This window comes from Myotis daubentonii, chromosome 21, assembly GCF_963259705.1.
Source record: "Myotis daubentonii chromosome 21, mMyoDau2.1, whole genome shotgun sequence".
NCBI classification, from domain to species: domain Eukaryota; kingdom Metazoa; phylum Chordata; class Mammalia; order Chiroptera; family Vespertilionidae; genus Myotis; species Myotis daubentonii.
In genome coordinates this window covers 10,881,860-10,906,509 of record NC_081860.1, presented here as the reverse complement: position 1 = coordinate 10,906,509, position 24,650 = coordinate 10,881,860, and the positions used below count along the sequence as shown (strand labels likewise).

Below are 24,650 nucleotides of genomic sequence, written 5' to 3'. Positions count from 1 at the left end.
CTCAAGGGCGGATACCGGTTGCAGCCACATGCGGAAGGCAATCAGTCGATGTATCTCCCTCACATCGATGTTTCTCTCTTTCTCTCCCCTTCCTTTCCATTCCCTCTAAAAATCAATGGAAAAATATCCTGGGATGAGGATTAACAAAAAACAAACAAACAAACAAAACAAAAGTCACCAATGCCCCTGGGTTTGTCTCAGCAATCCCCCTCCTGGGAATGTATCCGACGGATACACTCACACTGTTGAGAACTGACTTCTGTTCACGGTTAGTTTGTAAAAGGCAAAGGTTGTGCCCGCTCCGGTTTGGCTCAGGGGATAGAGCATCGGCCTGTGGACCGAAGGGTCCCGGGTTCGATTCCAGTCAAGGGCACGTACCTCGGTTGCGGGCTTCTTCCCGTCCCGGGCCCTGGTCGGGCTCATGCAGCAGGCAACCAATCCATGTGTCTCTCTCACATCGATGTTTCTCTCTGTCTCTCCCTCTCTCTTGCACTCCCTCTAAAAATCAATGGAAAAATATCCTTAGGTGAGAATAAAAAAAAAAAAAGGCAAAGGTTGAAACAATACTATGAAGCTGATAAAAGGAGGGAGAAATCAGAACTCCCGTTTGCACTGGCTTGTTGATGTATGAAGACACTCGACAGCAGTTCTCAACCTGTGGGTCGCGACCCCTTTGGCGGTCGAACGACCCTTTCGCAGGGGTCGCCTAAGACCATCCTGCATATCAGATATTGACATGACGATTCATCACAGTCGCAACATGGCAGTGATGAAGTAGCCACGAAAATAATGTTATGGTGGGGTCACCACATGAGGAACTGTGTTTAAAGGGCCAGAAGGTTGAGAACCACTGCTCTAGAAGGATACCTGAGAGATGGGGAACAGTTATTGTCTTTTTAGGGATCATGAGAACAGATGGGGGACACGGACAGGAAGGGGACCTCCCTGCCGATGTGACTTTCGTCCTGGGTGAAAGTATTACCTGTTCAGACAAGTTAAACGCCGACGATCTTCAGTGCGGTCGGCGATGCGGTCCATGCTTACATAGAGGCTCGCACCAGGTCCTGCCCGCTCAGCTGGTCCCGGTTGTTTCAAGGGCACACGCCCACCCCAGTGGGCACACACTCTCGTACCCGGTGCCCACGAGACGGCACCACGGTGGCCTGTCTGTGGGAGCTGAGGCGCTGTCCCAGGTCCTCACACCCCCCGTGGCCATGTCCCCGCCCCTCACGGTGGCTCTGAGTGGCACAACCCCTTCCTTGTGCCACTGTGGGGTGCAGGACCGGGAACGTGAGCCCCGGCTGTTCTGTCATGTGGGGTTAGACCCGGCTGTACGTGAACCACAGCCGGATGGCTGGGACCTGCCTAAACGGATACAGAGTCGTTCACCCCCCAGGGCAAGGGGGCGGAGGGTGGTCCCCGGCTGGCACGGAGGCTCAGTGACATCAGGGAATGGGTTTGGCATCTCTGGTAGCCCCGGGACTTGAACCTCAGGCTCTCTCTTCGTTTTGTTATTTTAATATATTTTTGTTGATTTGAGAGAGGAAGGGAGAGGGAGAGAGCGATAGAAACATCCATGATGAGAGAGAATCATGGATCGGCTGCCTCCCGCCCAGCCCCTATTGGGGATCGAGCCTGCAACCCGGGCACGTGGCCTTGACCGGAATCGAACCCAGGACCCTTCAGTCCGCAGGCTGATGCTCTATCCACTGAGCCAAACCAGCTAGGGCTTAATTTTTTTTTTTCAATCCTCACCCAAGTTTACGTTTATTGATTTGAGAGAGAAAGACAGACAGACATCAATGTGAGAGAAACACCCACCGGCTGCCTCCATGCACATCCCAAGTGGGGATGGAGACACCGAAACCTTTTGCTGTTCAGGACGGGATGATGCTCCAACCCACTGAGCCACACCAGCCAGGTGAACCCCAGGCTCTCTCTCTCTTTTTTAATTTATCTCTTTTCCCTCTTTTTTTTTTAAAAAAATACATTTTATTGATTTTTTCCAGAGAGGAAGGGAGAGGGATAGAGAGTTAGAAACATCGATGAGAGAGAAACATCGACCAGCTGCCTCCTGCACACTCCCCACTGGGGATGTGCCCACAACCAAGGTACATGGCCTTGACCGGAATCGAACCTGGGACCCTTCAGTCCCCAGGCCGACGCTCTATCCACTGAGCCAAACTGGTCAGGGCAACCCCAGGCTCTCGTAATGCCGTCCCCTCAACACGCTCACCCACGCCTTCAGGAAAAAGCACCAGTGACCCCTGACCCCGGCCACCCTGGCACCACACAGGCTTCGGAAGGCGGCCTGGCTGAGGCGGGGACTGTGGCTCCCATGGCTCCCAGATGGCCTCCCTCCCCCCATGTCCCCCCCAACCCCCCTCCCCGGCCTCGCCCGGAGGAGAAGGGAGGGGAACCCCCCCCCGCATTCCAGGACAGGGGTAGGAGGGGGGTCAGGCCCCCCAGCCCGTTCCCATCCTCCCCAGGAGGCATGAATGCAGGGCCGCTCAGAGTCACAATCGCCAAATGAGGCCGGGAAACACCTCCCGGCTGAAAGGGGGCGTCTGGGGCAGCAGACATCTTCATTCACAGGGTCTGCAGCTCCGTCTGGAGACGCACAAAGCGCCGCGCTCAGCCGGCCGGGCAGCCTTTATGTCGTCCCCCTTTCATCTGGCAGCCAAAGTGTACAGGCCGCCCGGCGCCTCCCATCCCGGGGCCCCCACAGAGGCAGCGCGGCACGCAGCGGCCTCCTGGGGGCTTTACCTCCCGGGGAGACGGGGGTGCCTCACCCAGCGCCAGCCCCTCCCCTCCTGCCAGCCTGGCTGGGACAGCCGCTGGGGGTGGGGGGTGGGTTCCCGGCTCACCCTGAGACAGGGTGGCCCCAGGCAGTCAGGTCTCAGCGGGTGGGTGCACCTGAGGCAGAAGAAGAGGGAAGCTTGCCCTGGCCGGTGTGGCTCAGTGGCTAGAGCGTCGGCCTGTGGACTGAAGGGTCCCGGGTTCGAGTCTGGTCAAGGGCACATGCCTGGATTTTGGGCTTGGTCCCAGTAGGGGGGCGTGCAGTAGGCAGCCCATCGTTGATTCTCTCTCACCATTGATGTTTCTAACTCTCTCCCTCTTCCTTCCTCTCTGAAATCACTAAAAATATATTTTTTTAAAAGGAGGAAAAGAAAGAAACATAGTGTACAGCCCTGGCTGGTGTGGCTCAGTGGATAGAGCGTCGGCCTGCGGACTGAAGAGTCCCGGGTTGGATTCTGGTCAAGGGCACATGCCTGGGGTTGCGGGCTCGATCACGTACAGCAGGCAGCTGATCAATGAGTCTCATCATTGATGTTTCTATTTCTCTCCCCCTCTCCCTTCCTTTCTCTCTAAAAATCAATAAAAAATATTTTTTTTAAAAAATAGTGTACAGCCCTGACTGGTGTTGGTTGGAGCATCATCTAATACTCCAAGGTTCAAGTTCAATCCCCGGTCAGGGCACATACAAGAATCCACCAATGAATGCATAAAAAAGTAGAACAACAAGTTTCTCTCTCTCTCTCTCATAAAAAAAAGCAATAAAAAAAGAAATAAGACTATCCCAAGAAGAATAAGGTGATCATATGCCTGACCCTTTGCAATTATGTTGTTAGTTTCATAAAATTCTCCCGCAATTGTTATATCTAGGATCATAACAAAGCCGGCCTAAATTATATGTAATTATGTGAATTATACCTAAAACCCCACCGCGTTTCAGTATTTGATGGGAAGACTCGATACTGTCAAGATGTCAATCCTCTCTAAATTAAAACACCCAGTCGACGCCGTGCCGTTGAGACGGAATTCAGATGCCGATTCTAAAGTTCATTTGGAAGAGCAAACGTGAAAAGTTAACCAAGAACATTTTGAGCGGGAAGACATGTTCTCAGGAGGCGCAAACACACAAATAAAAGGACGTATTGCCCTGGCCGGTTTGGCTCAGTGGATAGAGCATTGGCCTGCGGACTAATGGGTCCCAGGTTCAATTCCAGCCAAGGGCACATGCCCCGGTTGCGGGCTAGATCCCCCCAGTAGTGGACGTGCAGGAGGCAGCCAATGATTCTATCTCATCATTAATGTTTCTATCTTTCTCCTTTCCTCTCTGAAATCAGTAAACAGTATATATATTAAAAGAAAGGACATAATTTTTTAAAACTTTTTTTAAAATTTTTTATATATTTTTTTACAGAGTCAGAAACATCGATGAGAGAGAAATATCTATCAGCTGCCTCCTGCACATCTCCTACTGGGGATGCGCCCGCAACCCAGGTACATGCCCTTGACCGGAATCGAACCCGGGACCTTTCAGTCCGCAGGCTGACGCTCTCTTCACTGAGCCAAACCGGCTTCGGCAGAAAGGACATATTGTAGCACATGTTTTTGTTGCTGTTTGTTTTTTAAATATTTTTAATTGATTTTAGAAAGAGAGGAAGGGAGAGGGTGAGAAACATCGATGTGAGAGAGAAACAGCCATCCGTTGCTTCCTATAACCGGGACTGAACCCAGAACCTGGGCATGTGCCCAGACTGAGAATTGAACCGGCGACCTTTCGGTGCACAGGGACCAACTGGGCCACATCGGCCAGGGCTGTAGCGCAGGTTTCAATGACACGGAATTGGAAACACCCTGAAGTTCCCTCTCCAGGGGAATTGTTAAGTAACACAGAGGGATGGGTCTCAAACTGGAGCCAGCACTGGGGGCTGGGGAGGAAGGACTCCAGGATTGTGCGTTTTTAACAAGTTGCCAAGTGATGGCGGTGCGGCTGCTCCGGACCACACTTTGCGAACCACAGATTTAGAGCAAGCATGTCAAACTCCAAGGCTAACACGGGCCAAACAAACAAGGTTTACGTTTACGTGGGCCGCCAAAAAACACAAGCTTCAATTTTCTTTTTTTCAAAAAAATATATTTAATTGATTTTTTAAAAAATATATTTTATTGATTTTTTACAGAGAGGAAGGGAGAGGGATAGAGAGCCAGAAACATCGATGAGAGAGAAACATCGATCAGCTGCCTCCTGCACACCCCCTACTGGGGATGTGCCCGCAACCGAGGTACATGCCCCAGGCCGGCATCGAACCCGGGACCCTTCAGTCCGCAGGCCGACGCTCTATCCACTGAACCAAACCGGCTAGAGCTTCAATTTTCATAGAAATCTAGGTTTATTTAGAAAAGTATAGCATAAAATAGAACAAGAGCAATGATAAAATTCGTGTTTTCTGACATACCGTTATATTGGCTGGGCCGCAAAAATATTTGTTGTGGGCTGCAGGCGGCCCGCGGGCCGAGAGTTTGACACGCTTGATTTAGCGATTCTGTTAGCAAATACTCCGAAGCCGATCCCAGGACAAGGCGGATGAGCTGCAAAACCACAGCGTGCAGCCCTGAGGGTCCCCTCCCCGGGCCATCTGCATCCTCCGTGCCTCATGCACCCCGGGGCGGACTGTCAGCTCTGCTCGGAGGAAGGGACTGACTCATGATGGGCGGAGGATCCGATAGAGCTGGATTCCTACTTCTGCTTCTCGCCAACTGGCTGTGTGTCCTTGAGCAAGTCGCCGAGCCTCTCTGGGCCTCACTTTCTCCATCTGCGCAATGGGAAGCCCAGTCCCCGCCTCCCAGGGCTGCTGTCCAGCTTCGTGAGCTGCTGGCTGTGCACAAAGGACAGAGTCGCGTGGCTGGGCCTGGTCCCTGTGGGGAGGCCAGGAGACTGGTGAGAACTTTCTCGCATCCCGAGTCCCCGCGGGCTGTGGCTCTTCCCCCCAGGACCTTGTCACTCCAGTACCTCCCGGGCTGCTCCCACCCTGTCCCATCCTCAGCCCGGCCCCCGTGGGCCCAGGCACGGGCACAGAGAGCTGCCCACTTCACCCTGAAGGAACCTGGCGGCCACCGCTCTGTCCTCTCTTGGGGTCCTCGCTTCCTTCCCCATCCTTCATCTTTTTTTGTTGTTGTTAAATCTCACCAGAGGATATTTTCCCATTGATTTTAAGAGAGAGTGGGAGGGAGGGGAAAAGAGAGAGAGAAAGAGAGAGAGAGAGAAATATCGATGTGTCCCACATCGACTGGTTGCCTCCCACACAAGGCCCAACCAGGGCCGGGGATGGAGCCTGCAACCGAGGTACATGCCCTTGACCGGACCCGAACCTGGACCCTTCCGTCCACAGGCGCCGCTCTGTCCACGGAGCCAAACCAGCCAGGGTCCCCGTCCTTTGTCTTAATAGGCCCTTAAGGACATCCCAGAGCACACCCCCCCAGCTGGAACTTTCTGGAATGCGTGGGGAAAAGCCCCACACTGGGGGGAGGATTCCCAAGGCCCGGGCGCCCGCACCCTCGGCACCTGCACCCCCAGCCTGCCCGCTCCGGGGAGAAAGGTCCCGGTACCTCCCGTTTTCCCAGCCAGGAGGCCTGCGGTTCCCACATTATCACATGAATGGAGCACAAGCCCCCTGTCCACTCGAGCAAACAATTTGGCTAGCAAATTGACATAATTACGAGAGACAGAGGGGGGAGAGCGCCCCCCCCGGGGGCCCCCCCAGCCGGCGGCTCCCCGCAGCGCTCCTCCCGGCCTTTGTGGGCCGGGCGCCCCAGCCGATGAGCAGTCTTGTGGCCTTTTCAAGAGCCCTAAGTGATGGGCCCCCTTAATCTGATTACAATTTGCAGAGCCCTTCCAGCCGGCGCTAAAGGGCCGCTCTCAAGCACCCGGCTCCATGGTGCGTGCACAAGAGCTCACACACACACACACACACACACACACACACACACACACACACACGGCACCCACTCAGCCAGCAGGTGGAGGCCTGCCTCTTTCCTCCACACGCCTGGGACTTCTGAGCGGCCCCCGTCGCTGCCCTAAGGCTCCGCGCCCCTCAAGACGGGGTCCTAGCCCAGCCGGTGTGGCTCAGTGGTTGAGCGTCGACCCAGGAACCGAGAGGTCACCGGTTCCATCCCCGTTCAGGGCACAGGTCCCAGTAGGGGGCGCGCAGGAGGCAGCGATGTTTCTCTCTCATCCATGTTTCTAACCCTCCATCCCTCTCCCTCTCTTTCTAAAAAAAATCAATAAACACATTTTTTTAAAAGGGAGGCTTTAAACCTCAGATACAGGCAGGGGCTGACGCCGCCCCTCGCACCCTGGGTCACCCACGGAGGGAGACACACCGCCCAGGCCAGGGGCCCAGGGGCGCACTCACACCCCTGGGCACACCTCCCCGCCTCCCAGCCCTCCTCAGGGCCGCCCCCCTCAACACCCCAGCGCCCCCCCCCCCCAGCAGCCCTCTCCCCACAGCAGCCTCATTTCAGGGGCCTCTCTGGCGGCAGCTCCCAGGGGATTAGGCCCGGCAGGCGGCCTGTCCTAGACAGGGCTCCGGCTGCTAGGACCAGCCCCCCTGGGAACGCACGCAAGGGCTGCCCCGCCTCCTTATCCATTTTGTAGCTCTTAATCCCCAGGATCAGCCGCAGTGGCCCTGTTTGCCATCCTCGCTTCTGGGGCGCAGGCCCCGGCCCGGCCCCCGCACCCCGAACGGAGGCCTTCAGCTCCGGATGAGAGTGGGGTGGGGGCAGATCTGGGGCAACGCACACAGGGGCAGAAGAGGGGGCTGTGTTAGCTAAGCACCCCCACCCCAGTGACCCCAGCCGGACCTGGGTGTGTATGATGCTCCCCCCCGGGGGCGCTGGGAGGTGAGGGCACAGGGCAGGGCAGGCACCCAGCGTGGCACCCAGCGCATCCTTTGAGTGGGCAACGGAGGGGACTTGGCGGGCAGCCGACAAACAGGCACATGGGGGGCAGTCTGGGGGTGCCCCCTGCAGCCCTGCGGGCAACTCCAGGCTCAGCAACGCTCCGTGAGGCCCTTCACAGCCGCTTTGCCAAGACAAGCTTCCCAGTTGCCAGCATTTTAAAGACTTCATCCCCCACCCTGGCCGGGGTGACTCAGTGGTTGAGCGTGGACTTATGAACCAGGGGGTCACGGTTGCTGGCTTGACCCCCAGTAGGTGGCGAGCAGGAGGCAGCCCATCAGCGATTCTCTCTCATCATGGATGTTTCTACCTCTCTCTCCCTCTCCCTCTCTGAAATCAATTAAAATATTTTATTTTTATTTTTTTAAAAATATATTTTATTGATTTTTTACAGAGAGGAAGGGAGAGAGATAGAGAGTCAGAAACATCGATGAGAGAGAAACATCGATCAGCTGCCTCCTGCACATCTCCCACTGGGGATGTGCCCGCAACCCAGGTACATGCCCTTGACCGGAATCGAACCTGGGACCCTTCAGTCCGCAGGCCGACGCTCTATCCACTGAGCCAAACTGGTTTCGGCAATTAAAATATTTTTAAAAATAAATGAATAAAGACCTCACCCCCGATCACGTGGCCCATAGAGAGTCTGGGCAACAGGGTGAGCCCAGATCAGTCTCAACATAGAGGGGAGGTGACTGCTGGCCCTGCCCTGGGTGCCCTCCCTGCATGGCCCCCAGACCCAGGGCACATAATGGGGGGAAGACCCCCCCTCCTCCCCGCCCCGCAGCCTGGTCTGAGGTTGAGCCTCGTGCTGCTGTCAGGGAGACTGCTGGCTGCCCTGGCATGCGGGCTGGGGGCACCTCCTCCCCCCTGCACCCCTCCTCTCCCCCTGGTCCACAGGCCCCTCCTCCGCCCTCCTGGGCGTGCCTGGAGCCCTATCAGCTGAAATCAAAGCGCCGGCCCCTCCCGGGCGCGCACCCCACGGCGCACCCCGCTGCGCCAGGCGCACCTCCTCCTTTGTCACAATGTTTTTCACTCCGCGGAGCAAACTGTCCAATTAGAGCCGGGCCCTCCGGCTTCCATCTTCGCCGACGTTTAATTAACATGCTCCTCTTGGCAGCTGCTGACAAGTTCCAGAAACAGGTTGTGACGGGTTTTTGTCTTCCCCAGCGTGGAAAATGAGGGTGTTCCTCGCCGGAACATGAATAGGTTGCGTTCCGGCTCCCTCCTCTTCTCCTCCTCCTCCTCCTCCCCCCCCCCCCTTTGGCAAGGGGAGTGAACGCCTGAGTGTGTGTGTGTGTGTGTGTGTGTGTGTGTGTGTGTGAATTGTGATGGGGCAGGGAGGGCGGATTTGCCGGCAAGAGAGACCCTCTCCGCCCTTTCCCCTCACCCCTTCTTTGGGGTCTTTGCGCCTCAAAAGGATCTGGATTCTGCTTCTTAGTCGCCAGCTGCCACACTTTTGCCTCACCTCTCTTTCCCTCCATTCCCATCCCTGAGTCTCTCTCCATGCTGTCGCTTTGCCAGCCTTCTGGTAAACTCCTATTCAGCCTCCAAAACCCTACTCAGGTGACCCACTCTGGGAAGCCACCGGGGCACAGGAGGCATGGCCGTTTCACATGGGTGTGTTTCTGGCATGGCTAATGTGAAGTAAGAAGGGGCCCTTGGGGAAATACCCAAGCCCCCAAGCTGAGCCTTGCCAGGGGGCTCCGGGCAGGGGCCGGCTGCAGCACCCCCAAATTCTTCCCTGGAAGCCTGGGGTAATTTCCCTTGCAGCATAGATGGCAGCTTGGGGTGGGCGGTCACAGGACTGGGGCTGGAAGCCAGTTCTCTGCATCCTGTTCTCCCTCAAACTGTTGCAGTGTTTGCACCCATTTTACAAAGAACACCTAGAACTTTTATTCACAGAGGCCGCCATGGGCGTATGGCACAGAGAGGTCTGGGTGGGGTGGGGCGGGGGCAGGGAGCATGGGTCGTGCAGGCCGAGAACCCAGCAGCTGGGGGCTGGCAGTCAAGTTGTCGCCCGGGAGGGCTTGGGTCCCCTTCCAGGCTCAGCCCCGCTCCTGCCTGAGTGAGGCCACTGGGACCCCTGGTGGCCGGCTTCCTGCAGCCGGAACCTGGCCTGTCCGCCCACTTTGTCTACTCCTCCTCCTTCTCCATGTCCAGGCAGCGAAGGGGAGCGAGGGTGGCGGCACCCTGGGCCATGCCAGCAGGCGGGGTGCTGCTCCCCTTGCCCTTGCGTGCCCAGCTTGGCTAGCACCAGCTCCTGGGCGCCGGGACTGTCTGTGGAGCCTGCAGGGAGAGAGCCGAGAGGAGGGGCCACGGTCAGGTCCTGCTTAGCCTTGTCGGGCACCGAAGCCACTGGTCACAGCCTGGCCTTTCTCTTTCCTTAAACCCCCACGTCCTCTCCTGCCCCAAGTTCATCCACTTGTGAGCTGTGTGACCCAGGAACTCAGAACCTCTCTGAGTCTTAACTCCTTCGTCTATTCAAGGGAGGAGAGGCCCTGGCCGGTTTGGCTCAGTGGGTAGAGCGTCGGCCTGCGGACCGAAGGATCCCAGGTTCAAGTCCGGTTAAGGGCAGGTACCATGGCTGCAGGCAGGTGTAGGAGGCAACCAGTCAATGTGTTTCTCTCACATCGATGTTTCTCTCTGTCTTCCCCTCTCTCTTCCACGCTCTCTGAAAACCAATGGGAAGATTTCCGCAGGTGAGGAAAGATAAGTAAGTAAATAAAAGAATGGAGGGGAGTAATTGCACCCGTTTTGTGGGGGTCTCTGGAGGGATGGATGCAGAAGGCTGGAGAAACGGCTCGGTGCCTCCCCAGAGGGGCAAGGAAATGTGAGTTGACAGAAAGTGGGAAGGAAGGGGGGGGCTTACTCCAGTTGATGGATTGAATAGAGCCAGTCCTGTCCTCCCCACTTTTATAAATGAGACTCAGGCCCGGCCGGCATGGCTCAGTGGTTGAGCGTCGACCTATGAACCAGGAGGTCAAGTTCGCCTCCCAGTCAGGGCACGTGCCTGGGTTGCAGGCTCGATCCCCAGTAGGAGGTGTAAGGAGGCAGCCGATTCATGATTCTCTCTCATCATTGATGTTTCCATTTCTCCCTTCCTCTCTGAAATCAATAAAAATATATTTAAAAATAAAAGTAAGTGAGACTGAGTCCCCAGAGAGAGGAGAACCTCAAAGGCAATCGGCTGTGAAGCAGCAAAGCCATCATTCATTCCAGTCCCGGGCACCTAGCCCACATCCCCGTGTGTGCCACGCGGTCTGACCCCGAGCGTCTCTCCCACCAACGCCAGCGTGCCCACTCCAGGCAGGAGGGCTCTATCCTATTTCTTTGATGCTTTCTCTTTGCCCCTTAGCTGGTGGTATCTGAATCCCAGGGCTGGGCCCCCACTGGGAGAACTGCCCATCCATCCCCCACTGACAAGCCACGCTCCCCTTACCTGCTTCTCACCTGCCCTGGGAGCTCAGGGTTCTGGTGCCTTGAGGGTAGAGTCCTCATGATGGGAGGCAGCATTCTTGGGCTCCTCGGGCACCTGCAGAGAGAGGAGGCAGCTCGGAGGAGGACCCAGAGGGCGGGTGACCCCCATGGAACTAGAACAGCCTGGGCAAGTCGGGAGCCGCAAATGGTGTGTGGCGGGCGCCACCTACTGGTCATCGTGTGGATTGCACGTCGAGGAGCAGGGCAGTCTTGACTGTGCATCACGCCCCTAGGTCACGTCCGCCACTGTCCAGGGTGCTGGGCACTCCAGGACGAGACAGAGCGATGGGAAGGCATTCGAGTGTCCTACATGCACACGAGAGGCTGATAACCCGGCCTGGGGGGATTCCGGTGGTGCCGAACCCACTTGTGTGCTCGGTGAGAGGCAAGACAGCGTGATAAGCTCCCGGAACTGCAGGCAGCTCCAAAAGTGCGGTGAGGGCCCTAGCCAGTTTGGCTCAGGAGATAGATAGAGTGTCAGCCTGCAGACTGAAGGGTTCCAGGTTCGATTCCTGTCAAAGGCATGTAGCTTGGTTGCAGGCTCAATCCCTGGTCAGGGCATGTGTGGGAGGCAACCAATCGATGTGTCTCTTTCACATTGATGTTTCTCTCTCTTGCACTCTCTCTCCCTCCCACTCTCTCTAAAAATCAATGGAAAAGTAAAAAACATATATATACTAAAAAATATATTACTAAATAAATACAAATAAAATAAAATAATTCAATGGAAAAAATATCCTTGGGTGAGGATTAACAAACAAACAAACAAACAAAAAAGTAAGGTGGGGGAGGCCAGAAGTGGATCCGTCAGTTGTGTGGGGTGAAGAGGGCCAGCCCTGCCTTAGGATTTAATCCTAAAGACTGCTATCTCCCCCCTCCCTCTGGGAAGTCATATTCTAGATTAACCTCCCAAAGTCCAGCCCCACAGTGGCTCACTTCCTCGGGCACAGGATTCTACTGAGTGCGGCTGAAGGGTATACAGCAGGGAAAAGGTGTGAACTTAGAGTCCTATATAATAAAAGGCTAATATGCAAATCGACTGAACGGTGGAACAACCAGTCGCTCTGACGTGCACTGACCACCAGGGGGCAGACACTCAATGCAGGAGCTCCCCCCTGGTGGTCAGTGGGGGAGCCTCTCCCACCTCTGCAGCAGTCGGACATCCCCCGGGGGCTCCCGGACTGCGAGAAGGTGCAGCCCGAGCTGAGGGCCCCACCCCCACCCCCAGTGCACGAATTTCATGCACCAAGCCTCTAGTAAATTATAAATATCAAAACAGAGCCTGGAGCGAACATTGATGGTGTTTTTTTAGTTTGTCTCATTAGCATTAAATCCATGTGGGTTGTAACTGTGGTGTCTAAAATAGTTTAAGTTCTGACTTTAAATATGAAGCGAAAATAATTATGCTGCTAAAACAGAGAGTTTAGTAAGAATGAATGAAACCGAACACTTCTGGTGAGAGATAAAGAGAAGGAGCAGGGAACCAAATTGGGTGTATAATACCATCTCGGCTGTGCAAGAAAAATCTAGGCAAATCATAAAAAAAAAAAAAAAAAAAAAAAAAGACTTGAGCCCTAGCCAGTTTGGCTCAGTGGCTAGAGCGTCGGCCTGCGGACTGAAGGGTCCCGGGTTCGATTCCGGTCAAGGGCACATGCCTGGGTTTCGGGCTTGATCCCCAGTAGGTGTTGTGCAGGAGGCAACTGATCAGTGATTCTCTTTTATCTTTGATGTTTCTCTCTCTCTCCCTCTCCCTTCTTCTCTGAAATCAATAAAAATATATTTTAAAAATACAGAACCAAACGAAAGGCCATCATGGGCCGACCCTCATATCAGGGGCCACACACACAGGCTAGGTCCCCGTCTTTGTCATGAGGGGAAGCACAGGCGACAAGGAGGGGCCCCAGCCATCCTCATCATCTAACAAACACAGGTAAACACCTCCCATATGATTCCTGGGGAGGAAGGCCTGTCCAAAGTCACAGGGAGCCCACACCATGGCAGGTTTTAAAAGACATCCCATGACCTTCAGCTTCTAGATTCTAGAATGATGTTTGCAGGTTGGGTTTCTGCACAGGCACCCACAGCAGCCCTGGCAGGAGCTGGGAGGGAGCTTCCCCCGTAGAGGCAGCCCTGCTTCTGGGGGGCAGGGGGCGGGGTCTGCCTTGGGGAACAGGCTCTGGAGGCAGACATGCTCCCCCTGAGTTTCGGATTCAGGAGGGACAAGTTCTCAGGGGATGCTGATCGGGACCCCACTCTCGGATTCTTTGCTCTAGACCAGTGGTCCCCAACCTTCCTGTGGCCACGCCCCACCTAAGCATTTCTAACATCCTGATGCCCCCCCCTCCCCCATGATATAGAATTCTCATTATTCAAACACTGAGCTCCTATTCATGTGGAAGAAGCCTCAAAGGCCGTGAGCTTGGTCTAAACAAGCTTCCAAAGAACATGGCATCCATGACAGAGAAAAATGAAAGAACGGAAGGACAGTTGAAGTACCGAGGAAGAAATCGCTAAGAAATTTTTGGGAAAATACTAGTAAGAATAATATGAAAAACTAGCATATAAAGTTTTAAAACATAGAATAGAGGCTGAAATGCATAAATATATCACAATATATATTTATAGACTGTACATGAGGCCCCTAGAACCAGAAGAAATGCAAAAAGTTCACTGTTTTTTAGTTTTTTATGTAATATATTTTTATTGATTTCAGAGAGGAAGGGAGAGGGAGAAAGATAGAACATCAATGAAGAGAGAGAATCACTGATCAGTTGCCTCCTGCACACCCCCTACTGGGGATCGAGCCCACTACCCAGGCAAGTACCCTTGACCGGAATCGAACCCGGGACCCTTCAGTCCCCAGGCCGACGCTCTATCCACTGAGCCACACCGGCTCCGGCAAAAGTTCACTGTTAATAACTCATTCTCGAATTGCCCCCCTTAAAAATCAAATTGCTCCCCTATGGGGCATGTGCCCCATGTTGGCAACCACTGCTCTAGATGAAAGCCTTCAAGCCCAGGAGACACAGCCTCCGGGGGGAAGGAGCAGGTAGTGTGGGCTCTGTCCCCACCCCTCAGTGCCAGGCTCCCCAGGCCCCAGCTCAGGGGAGAAGGGAGACAGCATCTTGGTGCCGGGGGTGGGGCTTGGGGCGAGACAAGTCCGCAGAACTCACCTCCCAGTAGATCGCATCCTCAAAGCAGTTCTCATCAGAAGCTTGGCCCCAGATGGGAAATTTCAAAATGCCTCCTAAGAAAAGTCAGAGGTCACAAGAGGTCAGGACCCACTTCCTCTCGGCCTAACCGGACCTCTAAATTCTTGGGCTCCCCGACCACCAAGCGTCACAACGGCCCCGCCTCCCCTGGCCCAGCCACTCCCACTCACCCACAATGAGGCCGCCCACCAGGGCCATGGCCAGGGACACGAAGATGCCTGCGGCCTGGAAACTGCCCTGCAGGCTCGCGGACCATTCAGTCTTGAAACCGTCAAGGTTAAAGGCGTGGGCAAGCCTGGGGTGGAGACAGGAGGCAGGTCAGGGCCCCTCAGGGAGGCCACGGAACCCCGTGCTGCCACTCCACAGATGTGAGCGGGCGCCACTGTTCCACAAGCCCCGGGCCTCAGCCTTGCCATCTGCAAAATGGGGACATGGGAGCGATCAGACGGTCTCAGACGTTTCTGGAAGGACAGAGCTTGGGGAGAGAGACCCGTGAAAAAGAGGCGTCCCGTTGGGGAAGGACCAGAAGAGAGACAGTCTTGGTCCCCTGCATCTCCTCCATCTGTACCCTTCATATTTTTTAAAAATATATTTTATTGATTTTTTTACAGAGAGGAAGGGAGAGAGATAGAGAGTTAGAAACATTGATGAGAGAAACATCGATCAGCTGCCTCCTGCACATCTCCCACTGGGGATGTGCCCGCAACCCAGGTACATGCCCTTGACCGCAATCGAACCTGGGACCTTTCAGTCCGCAGGCCAACACTCTATCCACTGAGCCAAACCGGTTTCGGCTGTACCCTTCATTTTTTAAAAATACATTTTTATTGATTTCAGAGAGGAAGGGAGAGGGAGAGAGATGGAAACATAAGTGATGAGAGAGAATCATGGATCGGCTGCCTCCTGCACGCCCCCTACTGGGGATCGAGCCCGCAACCCGGGCATGTGCCCTGACAGGGAATCAAACCGTGACCTCCTGGTTCATAGGTCAACGCTCAACCACTGAGGGAGGTCAGGGCCATACGTACCCTTCCTGTCCATAAACTTGACTGTTGGCACAGGCCGCAGTCACAGCACCCACGATGCCGCCTATGACGCCGGGCATGCCATGCAGGTTGTGGATGCCACATGTGTCCTGGATCCGTAGGCGGGACTCCAGGAATGGCTGGGGAGGGGGAGGGGTGCTGCTCAGGCCGAGAGCTAAGGCTGGGGGCGGGGAGGCCAGGATTCTGGAGGTCTGAATACAGAGACCCAGGATTCCCCATCCCCCCCTTGCATCCCCCCCTCCGCTCCTAGCCTCACCGTCAGGTACACAAAGCCCAGCGTGGAGACGATGCCGCAGATGAAGCCGACAATGAGGGAGCCGTAAGGCATGAGCATCATCTCGGCGGCGGTGCCCACGGCCACCCCTCCGGCCAGCGTGGCGTTCTGGATGTGCACCTGGGCAGGGCGGGCAGGGCGGGCGGGACGTCAGGCCTCCCGCACGCAGAGCTCTGCGGAAAACCAGCTATGCAATCGGGACAGCTCCTTTCTCTCTGCGCCTCAGTTTCTTCATCCGCGCAATGGGTACAACGATCCTTACGCTGCCTGCCTCACAGAGTCCTTGGCAGGGACTGGGGATGTGTGCCCACCAGGCATAGGAGGTTGGAGCTGCACCCCTCCCCAGGTCCCCACGGCCTCCCCCCCCCCCGCCCCCTGCTCACCATGTCCAGCTTGCCCTTCTTGTGCAGGGCGCTGGACAGCGCCACCGCGGTCAGCACGCAGGCTGCCAACGAGCAGTAGGTGTTGATGGCGGCTCGGTGCTGGGCGTCTCCGTGGTTGGACACAGCCGAGTTGAAGCTGGGCCAGTACATCCAGAGGAAGAGGGTGCCTGGCCAGACCAGATGGGGCCGGGGGCGGGAGAAGAGGCGTTAGATGGGTGGGCCATGCCCAGCTGTCTCCCGTCCCTGTCTCTGTACTCCTGCTGGGGCTTTTCTTAAAGGCCCCCCCCCCCCCGCCCGCACCCGCCTACCTTCCTCTCTGCCCCAGGAAGTCTACCCCATCCTTGACTGAGCTACCTGTCCCCCACCTGCTCCCACCACACCACCATGGGGAAGTCTTTCTCTCCCTGGATGGGGGAGGTTATCTCTTCCATGACACTGTGAGGCACTCCCTGAATGCAGGGCTAGGTTTTTGTTGTAGTTGTTGCTAATCCTCACCCGAGGATATTTTTCCGTTGATTTTTAGGGAGAGTGGAAAGGAAGGAGAGAGACAGAGAGAAAGATCGATGTGAGAGAAACACATCGATTGGTTGCCTCCTGTCTGAGCTCTGATGAGGGCCTGGGCGGGGGAGGAGCCTGCAACCGAGGTACATGCCCTTGACTGGAATTGAACCCAGGACCCTTCGGTCCGCAGGTCGACGCTCTATCCACTGAGCCACACTGGCTAGGTTTTAAGAGACCAGAGTGGGTGGCGGACATGTGTGTTCTATGGAATGAATGGGCACAGGGAGGAGATGGAGCACCCCACCTTGGCCCCAGGATGGGAACCACGGTGTCGGCCCCGGGGCAGCCTGGGGAAAGCACAGGGTGGCTGCCCAAAGCATCGGGGATTCTGGAAGGGTCCGTGAGCACCCTCCCTCCCCCCACGGGGAACCGGCAGCGACCACCATGTGGAGATCAGTGTGCCCACAGCGGCCCTCAGGCATCACGTGGGCCCTCAGTCCCTGTGGCAGCCTCACCGATCATGGCAAAGAGGTCCGAGTGGTACACGGCGCTCTGTCTGGCCTTGCTCTGGTACAGGTTGGGCCGGTAGAGGACCCAGGTCACTGTGAGCCCAAAGTAGGCGCCGAATGTGTGGATGGTCATGGAGCCCCCTGCGTCCTTCACCTTGGGAACAAGAGGCCAGTCACGCTCGGATGTCCTCTCCCCCATTCTCCCCCCCCCCCCCCCCCGCACGCCCTCGCCAAGCCACGCACAGACAATGCCCAGCTGTCTCTGACTTCATGAGCCTGGGACTCCCACAGACCAATGCACTGAGCTCAGGCTGTACGCATGCCCGATATATGCCACTGCTCCCACTTTAGATAGAGTTCAGGGGGTTAAGAGACGTGCCAAGGTCGAACGGAATCCAGATGGCATGTCTCCCCAGGCCTCTCTCTCGCTACCCCTCTGCGGTCTCCTCAAGTGTCCCCTCCACCTTCACCCCCATTCCGACCCCTGCTCACATTGAGCAGGCTGAGGAGGATGAACTCATTCACTGAGAACAGGGTCACTTGGAAGAGAGTCATGATGAGCAGCTGGACAGGGCTGACTTTGCCCAGGATTGCCCCGAAGGCCACGCAGACAGAGCCCACGCAGAAGTCGGCGTTGATGAGGCTGTGGGGAGACGGGTCCGGGAGGGGCTCAGGGGCTGCGGTGTCAGGACGAAGGACCCAGTCCCCGGCCCTGGAAGGGAGCCGCTGAGGTGTCCCCGCAGCCTCAGACTTAGAGGGAGGGGGAGGGAGACACCCTTAGAACACCCAGCCATCCTGGAGACTCTCTGATCCGGAAGCAGAGTGTGTGTGTGTGCGCGCACGTGTGGTGTCTGTCACAGGCTCCAGGCTCGGGGTACCCAGGTTGGATGATGAGGAGTGGGCTCAAAGCACCCGAACTCCGAGGCCCCACCCCCGGGCCCACCCTCACCCAGACACCGCCCCTGGACCTGCCTCTTACACAGGCCCCGCCCCATCCCGCCCCTCCCTCAGGCCCCGCCCCCAGCCTGCCCCACCACCCAGACACCGCCCCTGGGCCCGCCTCTCACCCAGGCCCCGCCCCTCCCAGGGGCCCCGCCCCTCACCCAGTTCCACCACTCAGACCCCTGGGCCCGCCTTTCACATGGCCCCGCCCCCAACCGGCCCCTCACCCAGGCCCCGCCCCCAGCCTGCCCACCACCCAGACACCGCCCCTGGGCCCGCCTCTCCCAGAGGCCCCGCCCCTCACCCAGCTCCACCACTCAGACCCCTGGGCCCGCCTTTCACATGGCCCCGCCCCCATCCGGCCCCTCACCCAGGCCCCGCCCCCAGCCTGCCCCACCACCCAGACACCGCCCCTGAGCCCGCCTCTCGCCCGGGCCCCGCCCCTCGTGAGGCCCCGCCCCTCGCCCGCCGGGCCCCGCCCCCGCCGCACTCACTTCTCCACGCCCACGAGAATGTAGCCGTCGTGGAAGGAGTGAAACCAGCCCTGCATCAGCAGCGCCCACTGGATGCCGAAGGCCGCCAGCAGGAAGTTGAAGCCCACGGAGCTGTAGCCATAGCGCTGCAGGAAGGTCATGAGGAAGCCGAAGCCCACGAAGATCATCACGTGCACGTCCTGGAAGCCTGCGGGGGGAGTGCAGCCGCGGGTGACCCAGTTCTCGCTCGTCAGTGACGTTTCTCTCTCTCCCTTCCTCTCGGAAATCAATAAAAATACATTTTTATTTTTATTTTTTATTATTTTTTTAAATGTATTTTATTGATTTTTTACAGAGAGGAAGGGAGAGGGACAGAGAGTCAGAAACATCGATGAGAGAGAAACATCGACCAGCCGCCTCCTGCACACCTCCTACTGGGGATGTGCCCGCAACCCAGGTACATGCCCTTGACCGGAATCGAACCTGGGACCCTTCAGTCCGCAGGCTGATGCTCTATCCACTGAGCCAAACCGGTCTGGCAAAAAATACATTTTTAAAAAATAAAGGCGGCTCTCTCTCTCAGGACACCCCTCTTCTTTCTTGTCTCGTTCTCATTACAATTTGCAGGCCCACGCTCGCTGTGTTCTCTCTGGTGTTCCCCAGCACCTAAGAAAGTGCCACGAAGACTCTCCATAAATATCCATGAATGGCGGGCGTGGCTCAGCGGTTGAGCGTCGACCTCTGAACCAGCAGGTCACGGTTCGATTCCCGATCAGGGCACAGGCCTGGATTGTGGGCTCGCGCCCCAGTGTGGGGCGTGCAGGAGGCAACCGATCCATGATTCTCATCATGGATGTTTCTGTCTCTCTCTCCTCCCTTCCTCTGAAGTCAATATTTAAAAACAAATAAATAGTCCTAACCGGTTTGGCTCGGCGGATAGAGTGTCAGCCTGCGGACTCAAGGGTCCCAGGTTCGATTCCGGTCAAGGGCATGTACCTTGGTTGCAGGCACATCCCCAGTGGGGAGTGTGCAGAAGGCAGCTGATCGATGTTTCTCTCTCGTGGATGTTGCTAACTCTCTATCCCTCTCCCTTCCTCTCTGTGAAAAATCAATAAAACATATTTTTTTAAAAAAACAAATAAATAAATATCCATGAATGGAGTGGTTGTGGTGGGTCCCTCAACAGCACCCAGATGTGCCCGCTGGGCAGAGAAACCCAGGTGGGAGTTCACAGGCAGGTGAGGCAGCAGCCCCGTAAAGGCGGAGAGGCCCTGGTGCCCACTGCAGCCTGGCCACGGCGAGGGGCAGCCACAGGGAACAGGCACACTGCAGGGTAGGGGCAGGGGAGCGGGCACGCAAGCTGATGCAGGAGAGCTGTGGGGCTCTGAGCTCTGAGCTTCTGTGTGCAGACCTGAGTGAGCTTCCACAGATGGCAGCTCGCCCCCCCGTTCACAGCGCCTGCCTCTGACTCCGTGTCTTGCCGCATTTCATGGGTCATCATGTTTCCAACTGCGGTGGGGACACTGAGTTAATGTGTGTGAAGCAGTGTGCCTGGCACTGTGGTTATTCTTGGGAAGGACAGATGGGATGGGTGACAGACCGGAGGAGAGGTGTGAGGCAGGGGGAGGTGACATCTTCAGACCACAGCTCAGGGAGGGGAGCTCGCGGGGCTGTTGATAAACACAGGGAAGTGGGAAGAGGTTGCGGGGTGGGAGGGAGTGCTGGGTCTGGTGCTGGCTGTGGGGGTTGGAGATGACCCCGGGCCGATGGTAGGGGTGGTGAGGGATGGGCAGGGTGGCATGAAGGAGTGGGGGCCTGCTGCGAGGGTGGGAGCTGGGGTCTGAGATTGGGCAGCCTGCAAATAGAGCTGTGAGTCAGAAAGTGAAAGCGATGAGGGGGAGACAGAAGCTGAGAACTGGCAGGGAGGTGGAAGGAACAGAATCTGGGGGCCTTTGGAGGAGAGGGGTGTCAGCTGTCTTGTGGTATGAGGACCCTGGGGGCAGGGGCAAGGCTGAAGAGGAAGGGGGGATGGGGAACCCCACTGGATACGTGTGTGGCTTGAGAGCAGGGACAGGGAGCCCTCTGCTTCCCATGCTTCCCCCTGCCTGTCCCCCTCTCTCCTGTCCTTCTCCCTGCCTCTGTGGGTGCCCTGACCTCCCCCAGACCCTGTCTGGGGCTGTCTGTTCTCTCCCTCCCTCAAGCACATGGAGGCCAGCTCCCCTCCCCCTCTGCCTTGGATACCTCCTCAATTCATTCTCTTGCTCCCTTTCTCTTTACCTCCCAAACTGGTCCTAATTTACAACCCAAACCTACCAGTTTATTAATGTATCTATACTAATAAAAGGGTAATATGCTAATTAGACCAGACATCTTCTGGATGTCCTTTTGGACAAAGTCACGGTGGCCGGGGTTGAGGCAGAGGCGGTTAGGGGCAACCAGGCCAGCAGTTAGGGGTGACCAGACTGGCAGGGGAGGGCAGTTAGGGGTGACCAGGCAGGCAGGCAGAGCGATTAGGGGTGATCAGGCAGGCGAGCAGGCAGGTGAGCGGTTAGGAACCAGCGGGCCCGGATTGTGAGACATCTGGGCCGTCAGACATCCCCAAGGGGTCCTGGAATGGAGAGGGTGCAGGCCAGGCTGAGGGACTCCCCCCCGCCCCCTGTGCACGAATTTTGTGCACTGGGCCTCTAGTGTTTCATAAAGCTTGCAGCTACCTAAAATGTTTTTATCTTTATTTTTGTTTAATCTATATCTTTATTAATTTCAGAGAGGAAGGGAGAGGGAAAGAGAGATAGAAACATCAATGATGAGAGACAATCATTGATTGGCTGCCTCCTCCATGTCCCCTACAGAGGATCAGCTGACAACCCAGGCATGTGCTCTTGACCGGAATTGAACCTGGGACCCTTCAGTCCTTAGGCTGACGCTCTATCCATTGAGCCAAACCAGTTAGGGCTAAAATGCTTTTAATAGCAATGGTTTAAGCCCTGGCCTGTGTGGCTCAGTTGGTTGGACGTTGTCCTGTGCACTGAGAGGTTCCTGGTTCGATTTGGTTCATGGGCACATGCCTGGTTGTGGGCTCCATCCCCAGGAGGGGGCGTGCAGTAGGCAGCTGATCGGTGACGTTTCTCATTGACGTTTCTATCTCTCTCCCTCTCCCTTCCTCTCTCTCTCTAAAACAAAATCAGTTAAAAAATAGTAATGGTTTGAAAGTTCAGTCTGTACGACCTTCAAGGACATAACCTCTGATCTGCTGTGTCTTTCCCCGTAACATGGGGAGTCGTGGCGGAGCTCAGGTAGGGCTCACTGCTCGGGTTTTGGGAGCACATTTAGTGAGGTGATCCAACCAGCGTCCAGACATAAGCCTGGCTCTTCAGCAGTTGCTCAATCCTGTTAGCTACTGTTTCTCTTTTCGTCTTTCAGGACTGACCAGCTTTGCACTCATTGAGTTCGCGACTTGCTGAAGGTCAGCGGAAGTTGGTAAGACACCCCTAATGCCCACTCTTTCCCCATCGGGGGGAAGGGGGAGTGGCGGGAGACTCAGGCAGCCCCGCCCAGAACCCATTCTCTCAACCTGGGGTCCCTGTGGGGCAGGGTGGCACGCTGGCTGCCATTTTGAGAGCTGCCACCAGGGGGCACCAATACACAGCTGCTCTCACTCCGCGTACGCACCAGCTTCCTAGCTCACTCTTCCCACCCGGGATAGTTCTCAGAAATCTCCAAAATCTGAAGACAGAGTTGCCCACCCCAATGGGCCACGGCAGCCCCGTGGCGCCCCAAAGCTCTGCAGGCCAGCCCAGCCTAAACTGCTCTCTTTGGGGACTGCTGGCCCGTCCCTCAGTTCCCCAAAGCTCTGTGCCCATCTCTCCCACACTCAGGGCCACCCGCCGAATCATGCCATTGCTGCAAAATCTCTTGAGGACGTAGCCAGGGGCTGGCAATGCCACAGAGTATGGGGGGAGGGAAGCAGGTGGGCTGTGGGAGGGTGGGGGTGGGCGTGGCTCCATCCCTGCAGGTGCCACTGACCAGTTGAGAGCTTTGGGCAAATCTCTAAGCTCCGTTTCCTGCACCACCACAAAGGAACAAATGCCACACCAGGGAGCATTTACAATGCAAAAGACAGCCCAAAGGAAGTGCAATGCTATGAGTTGAAACCAATATTCAGGGAGCTATGCCTTGGTTACCTCTCGAAAGAGATGTTGAGCCTCCATTTAAATACAGTCAGCGACGGAGCACTCACTCCCTTATTGAGGACACGCGATACCAGCATTTATTGTCCTCTCACTTGGTGCCATGAGATGTGCCCTACGAGGCACCTGCCACCTTCCTAAAGGACCTGTGCATTCAATAACATGCCCATTTCACAGATGGGCATGCTGAGGCTCAGAGTGGCTCAGAGTGGCTGGGGAATGGGCTCACTCCATGTAGTGATGGGCCCAGATCTGTTTCATTCCCAAGTGCAGGCCATACTGCCCTCTGTTCGTGGGACAGCTTGAATGGGGGCAGTCCTCCCAACTCCTGTGTTGAGTGCTTTTCTGGTAATTTTCCATCGTGAAGTGAAGATTCCATGCCCGGCACTGTCCCACCAGCCTCACCCCTCCCCTGGAAGGCCGGTCGGTCTGATTTGTCATCCTCATTCCACAGGTGAGGACATTTGCCTAAAAAGCCACCCATCTGGGGAATGGCAGAGGCCGTGCTAGCAGTGAGGTCTGGTGATGCCAAGGCAGGCTCTTAACCTCGGCACTTGGGTACCTGAGAATTCGGGGGTGCTCCTTCTCCCTCTCCCAGCCAAAGAGGGCGGGGCCACGGACCCACACACCTCTCCTCTCTCCCAGCAGGAGGCCTGGCAGGCCAAGGAGCCATCCCTGTGGCCCTATACAAGGACAGGATGGCACAGCTGGGCAAGGGAGCCGGGGTCACCCCCTGGCTGGTGACCAAGATGGGGCTCGTGTCTTTTGGGGACATCAGGCGGGGCTCTCTAACAAGGAGGTTGGGGGGCGCCTGGATCTGGGGGTTCCCTATAGAGTGGAAGAGAGAGACATCCATGTGAGAGAAACACATGGATTGGTTGCCTCCTCCATGCACCCTGAACAGAGCCCCTCTGGGGAGGAGCCTGCCATCGAGGTACGTTCCCTTGGCCGGAATCGAACCTGGGACCCTTCCATCCGCAGGCCGACGCTCTATCCGCTGAGCCAAACCGGCGAGGGCCCCTATTACCTTTGCCACAGGGAAAAAGGAGGTTGTGCACATCTGGCCAGTTCTCTAGCGTGATTCCCAGAGAGGGGCGAGCGCCTGAGCGGAGCGGGGCCCCGACTGTGAGCGGCATCTCCCGCGCGCTCGCCCTGGTTCCCAGCGCCCGAGCTCTGGGCCGGGTGGGGACCGGCCGGGATGCGCTGGCTCTGGGCCTCCGGGGCGGCGGCACTTACTGGGATAGCGATAGTAGAATTCGTTCTCCAGGTCGCTGGACCGGTTCCCCGGCTCCTTCCCCTCGATCCAATGGGCGTCGGCCTCGGGGCTGTAGCGCACGAACACGCCAAAGAGGACCACCATGGCTACCTGTAGCAGCAGGCAGGTGAGCGGCAGCCGCCAGCGCATGTTGGTGTTCCAGGCCATGTTGCGGGGATCCCTGGGCGCGGCGGGAACCCCTGGCCGGGCGCTGCGGGGACCCCTGGGCGCTGCGGGGACTGGGGCCGGGCGCGCTGCGGCCGGAATCGGGCGCTCGGAGGCGGACCGGCTTATAAAACCCGCGCAGGGTCTGGGCGGGGCGGCCCCAGCGAGTTGTGGAACGGCTGACCCAGGTGCCGCCCCGATCGCTGGCGCCCAGCCGGGGAGGGGACCCGCGGCCCGGATCCCGCCTTCCCCCGCCCTGGCCTCCCCACCCGGGGCCCAGAGGCGCCGGCGCTGGGAAAAGGAACAGCAGGGTAAGCAGGGCCCACGGGGCAATGGGTAGGGGCGCCCTGACCTCTGTGGGGACCCCTTCACATGCCTTCTGGGGTACCCCCCCCTTTTAAATATATATATATTTTTATTGACTTCAGAGAGGAAGGAAGAGGGAGAGAGAGATAGAAACATCAATGATGAGAA

General features: G+C 56.7%; 1 protein-coding gene across 2 annotated transcripts; it reads right to left on the bottom strand.

Moving 5' to 3' along the window:
• Window positions 1-11,171: 11,171 nt before the first annotated feature.
• RHCG (Rh family C glycoprotein) lies at window positions 11,172-24,290 on the bottom strand. 2 transcript variants are annotated; one of them, XM_059678070.1, is made up of 11 exons: window positions 24,223-24,248; window positions 23,993-24,180; window positions 18,591-18,777; window positions 17,647-17,797; window positions 17,161-17,308; window positions 16,145-16,311; window positions 15,744-15,881; window positions 15,470-15,606; window positions 14,612-14,736; window positions 14,403-14,476; window positions 11,172-11,284 (listed from the first exon to the last, which is right to left on the bottom strand). In XM_059678070.1, the coding sequence occupies exons 2-11, from the start codon at window positions 24,177-24,179 to the stop codon at window positions 11,216-11,218; spliced, it is 1,383 nt and encodes a 460-aa protein (XP_059534053.1). In that variant the 5' UTR covers window position 24,180; window positions 24,223-24,248; the 3' UTR covers window positions 11,172-11,215. The 2 variants fall into 2 exon arrangements, with proteins under 2 accessions (XP_059534053.1, XP_059534052.1); XM_059678069.1 differs by having other exon boundaries at window positions 23,993-24,290.
• Between the last annotated feature and the right edge of the window lie 360 nt (window positions 24,291-24,650).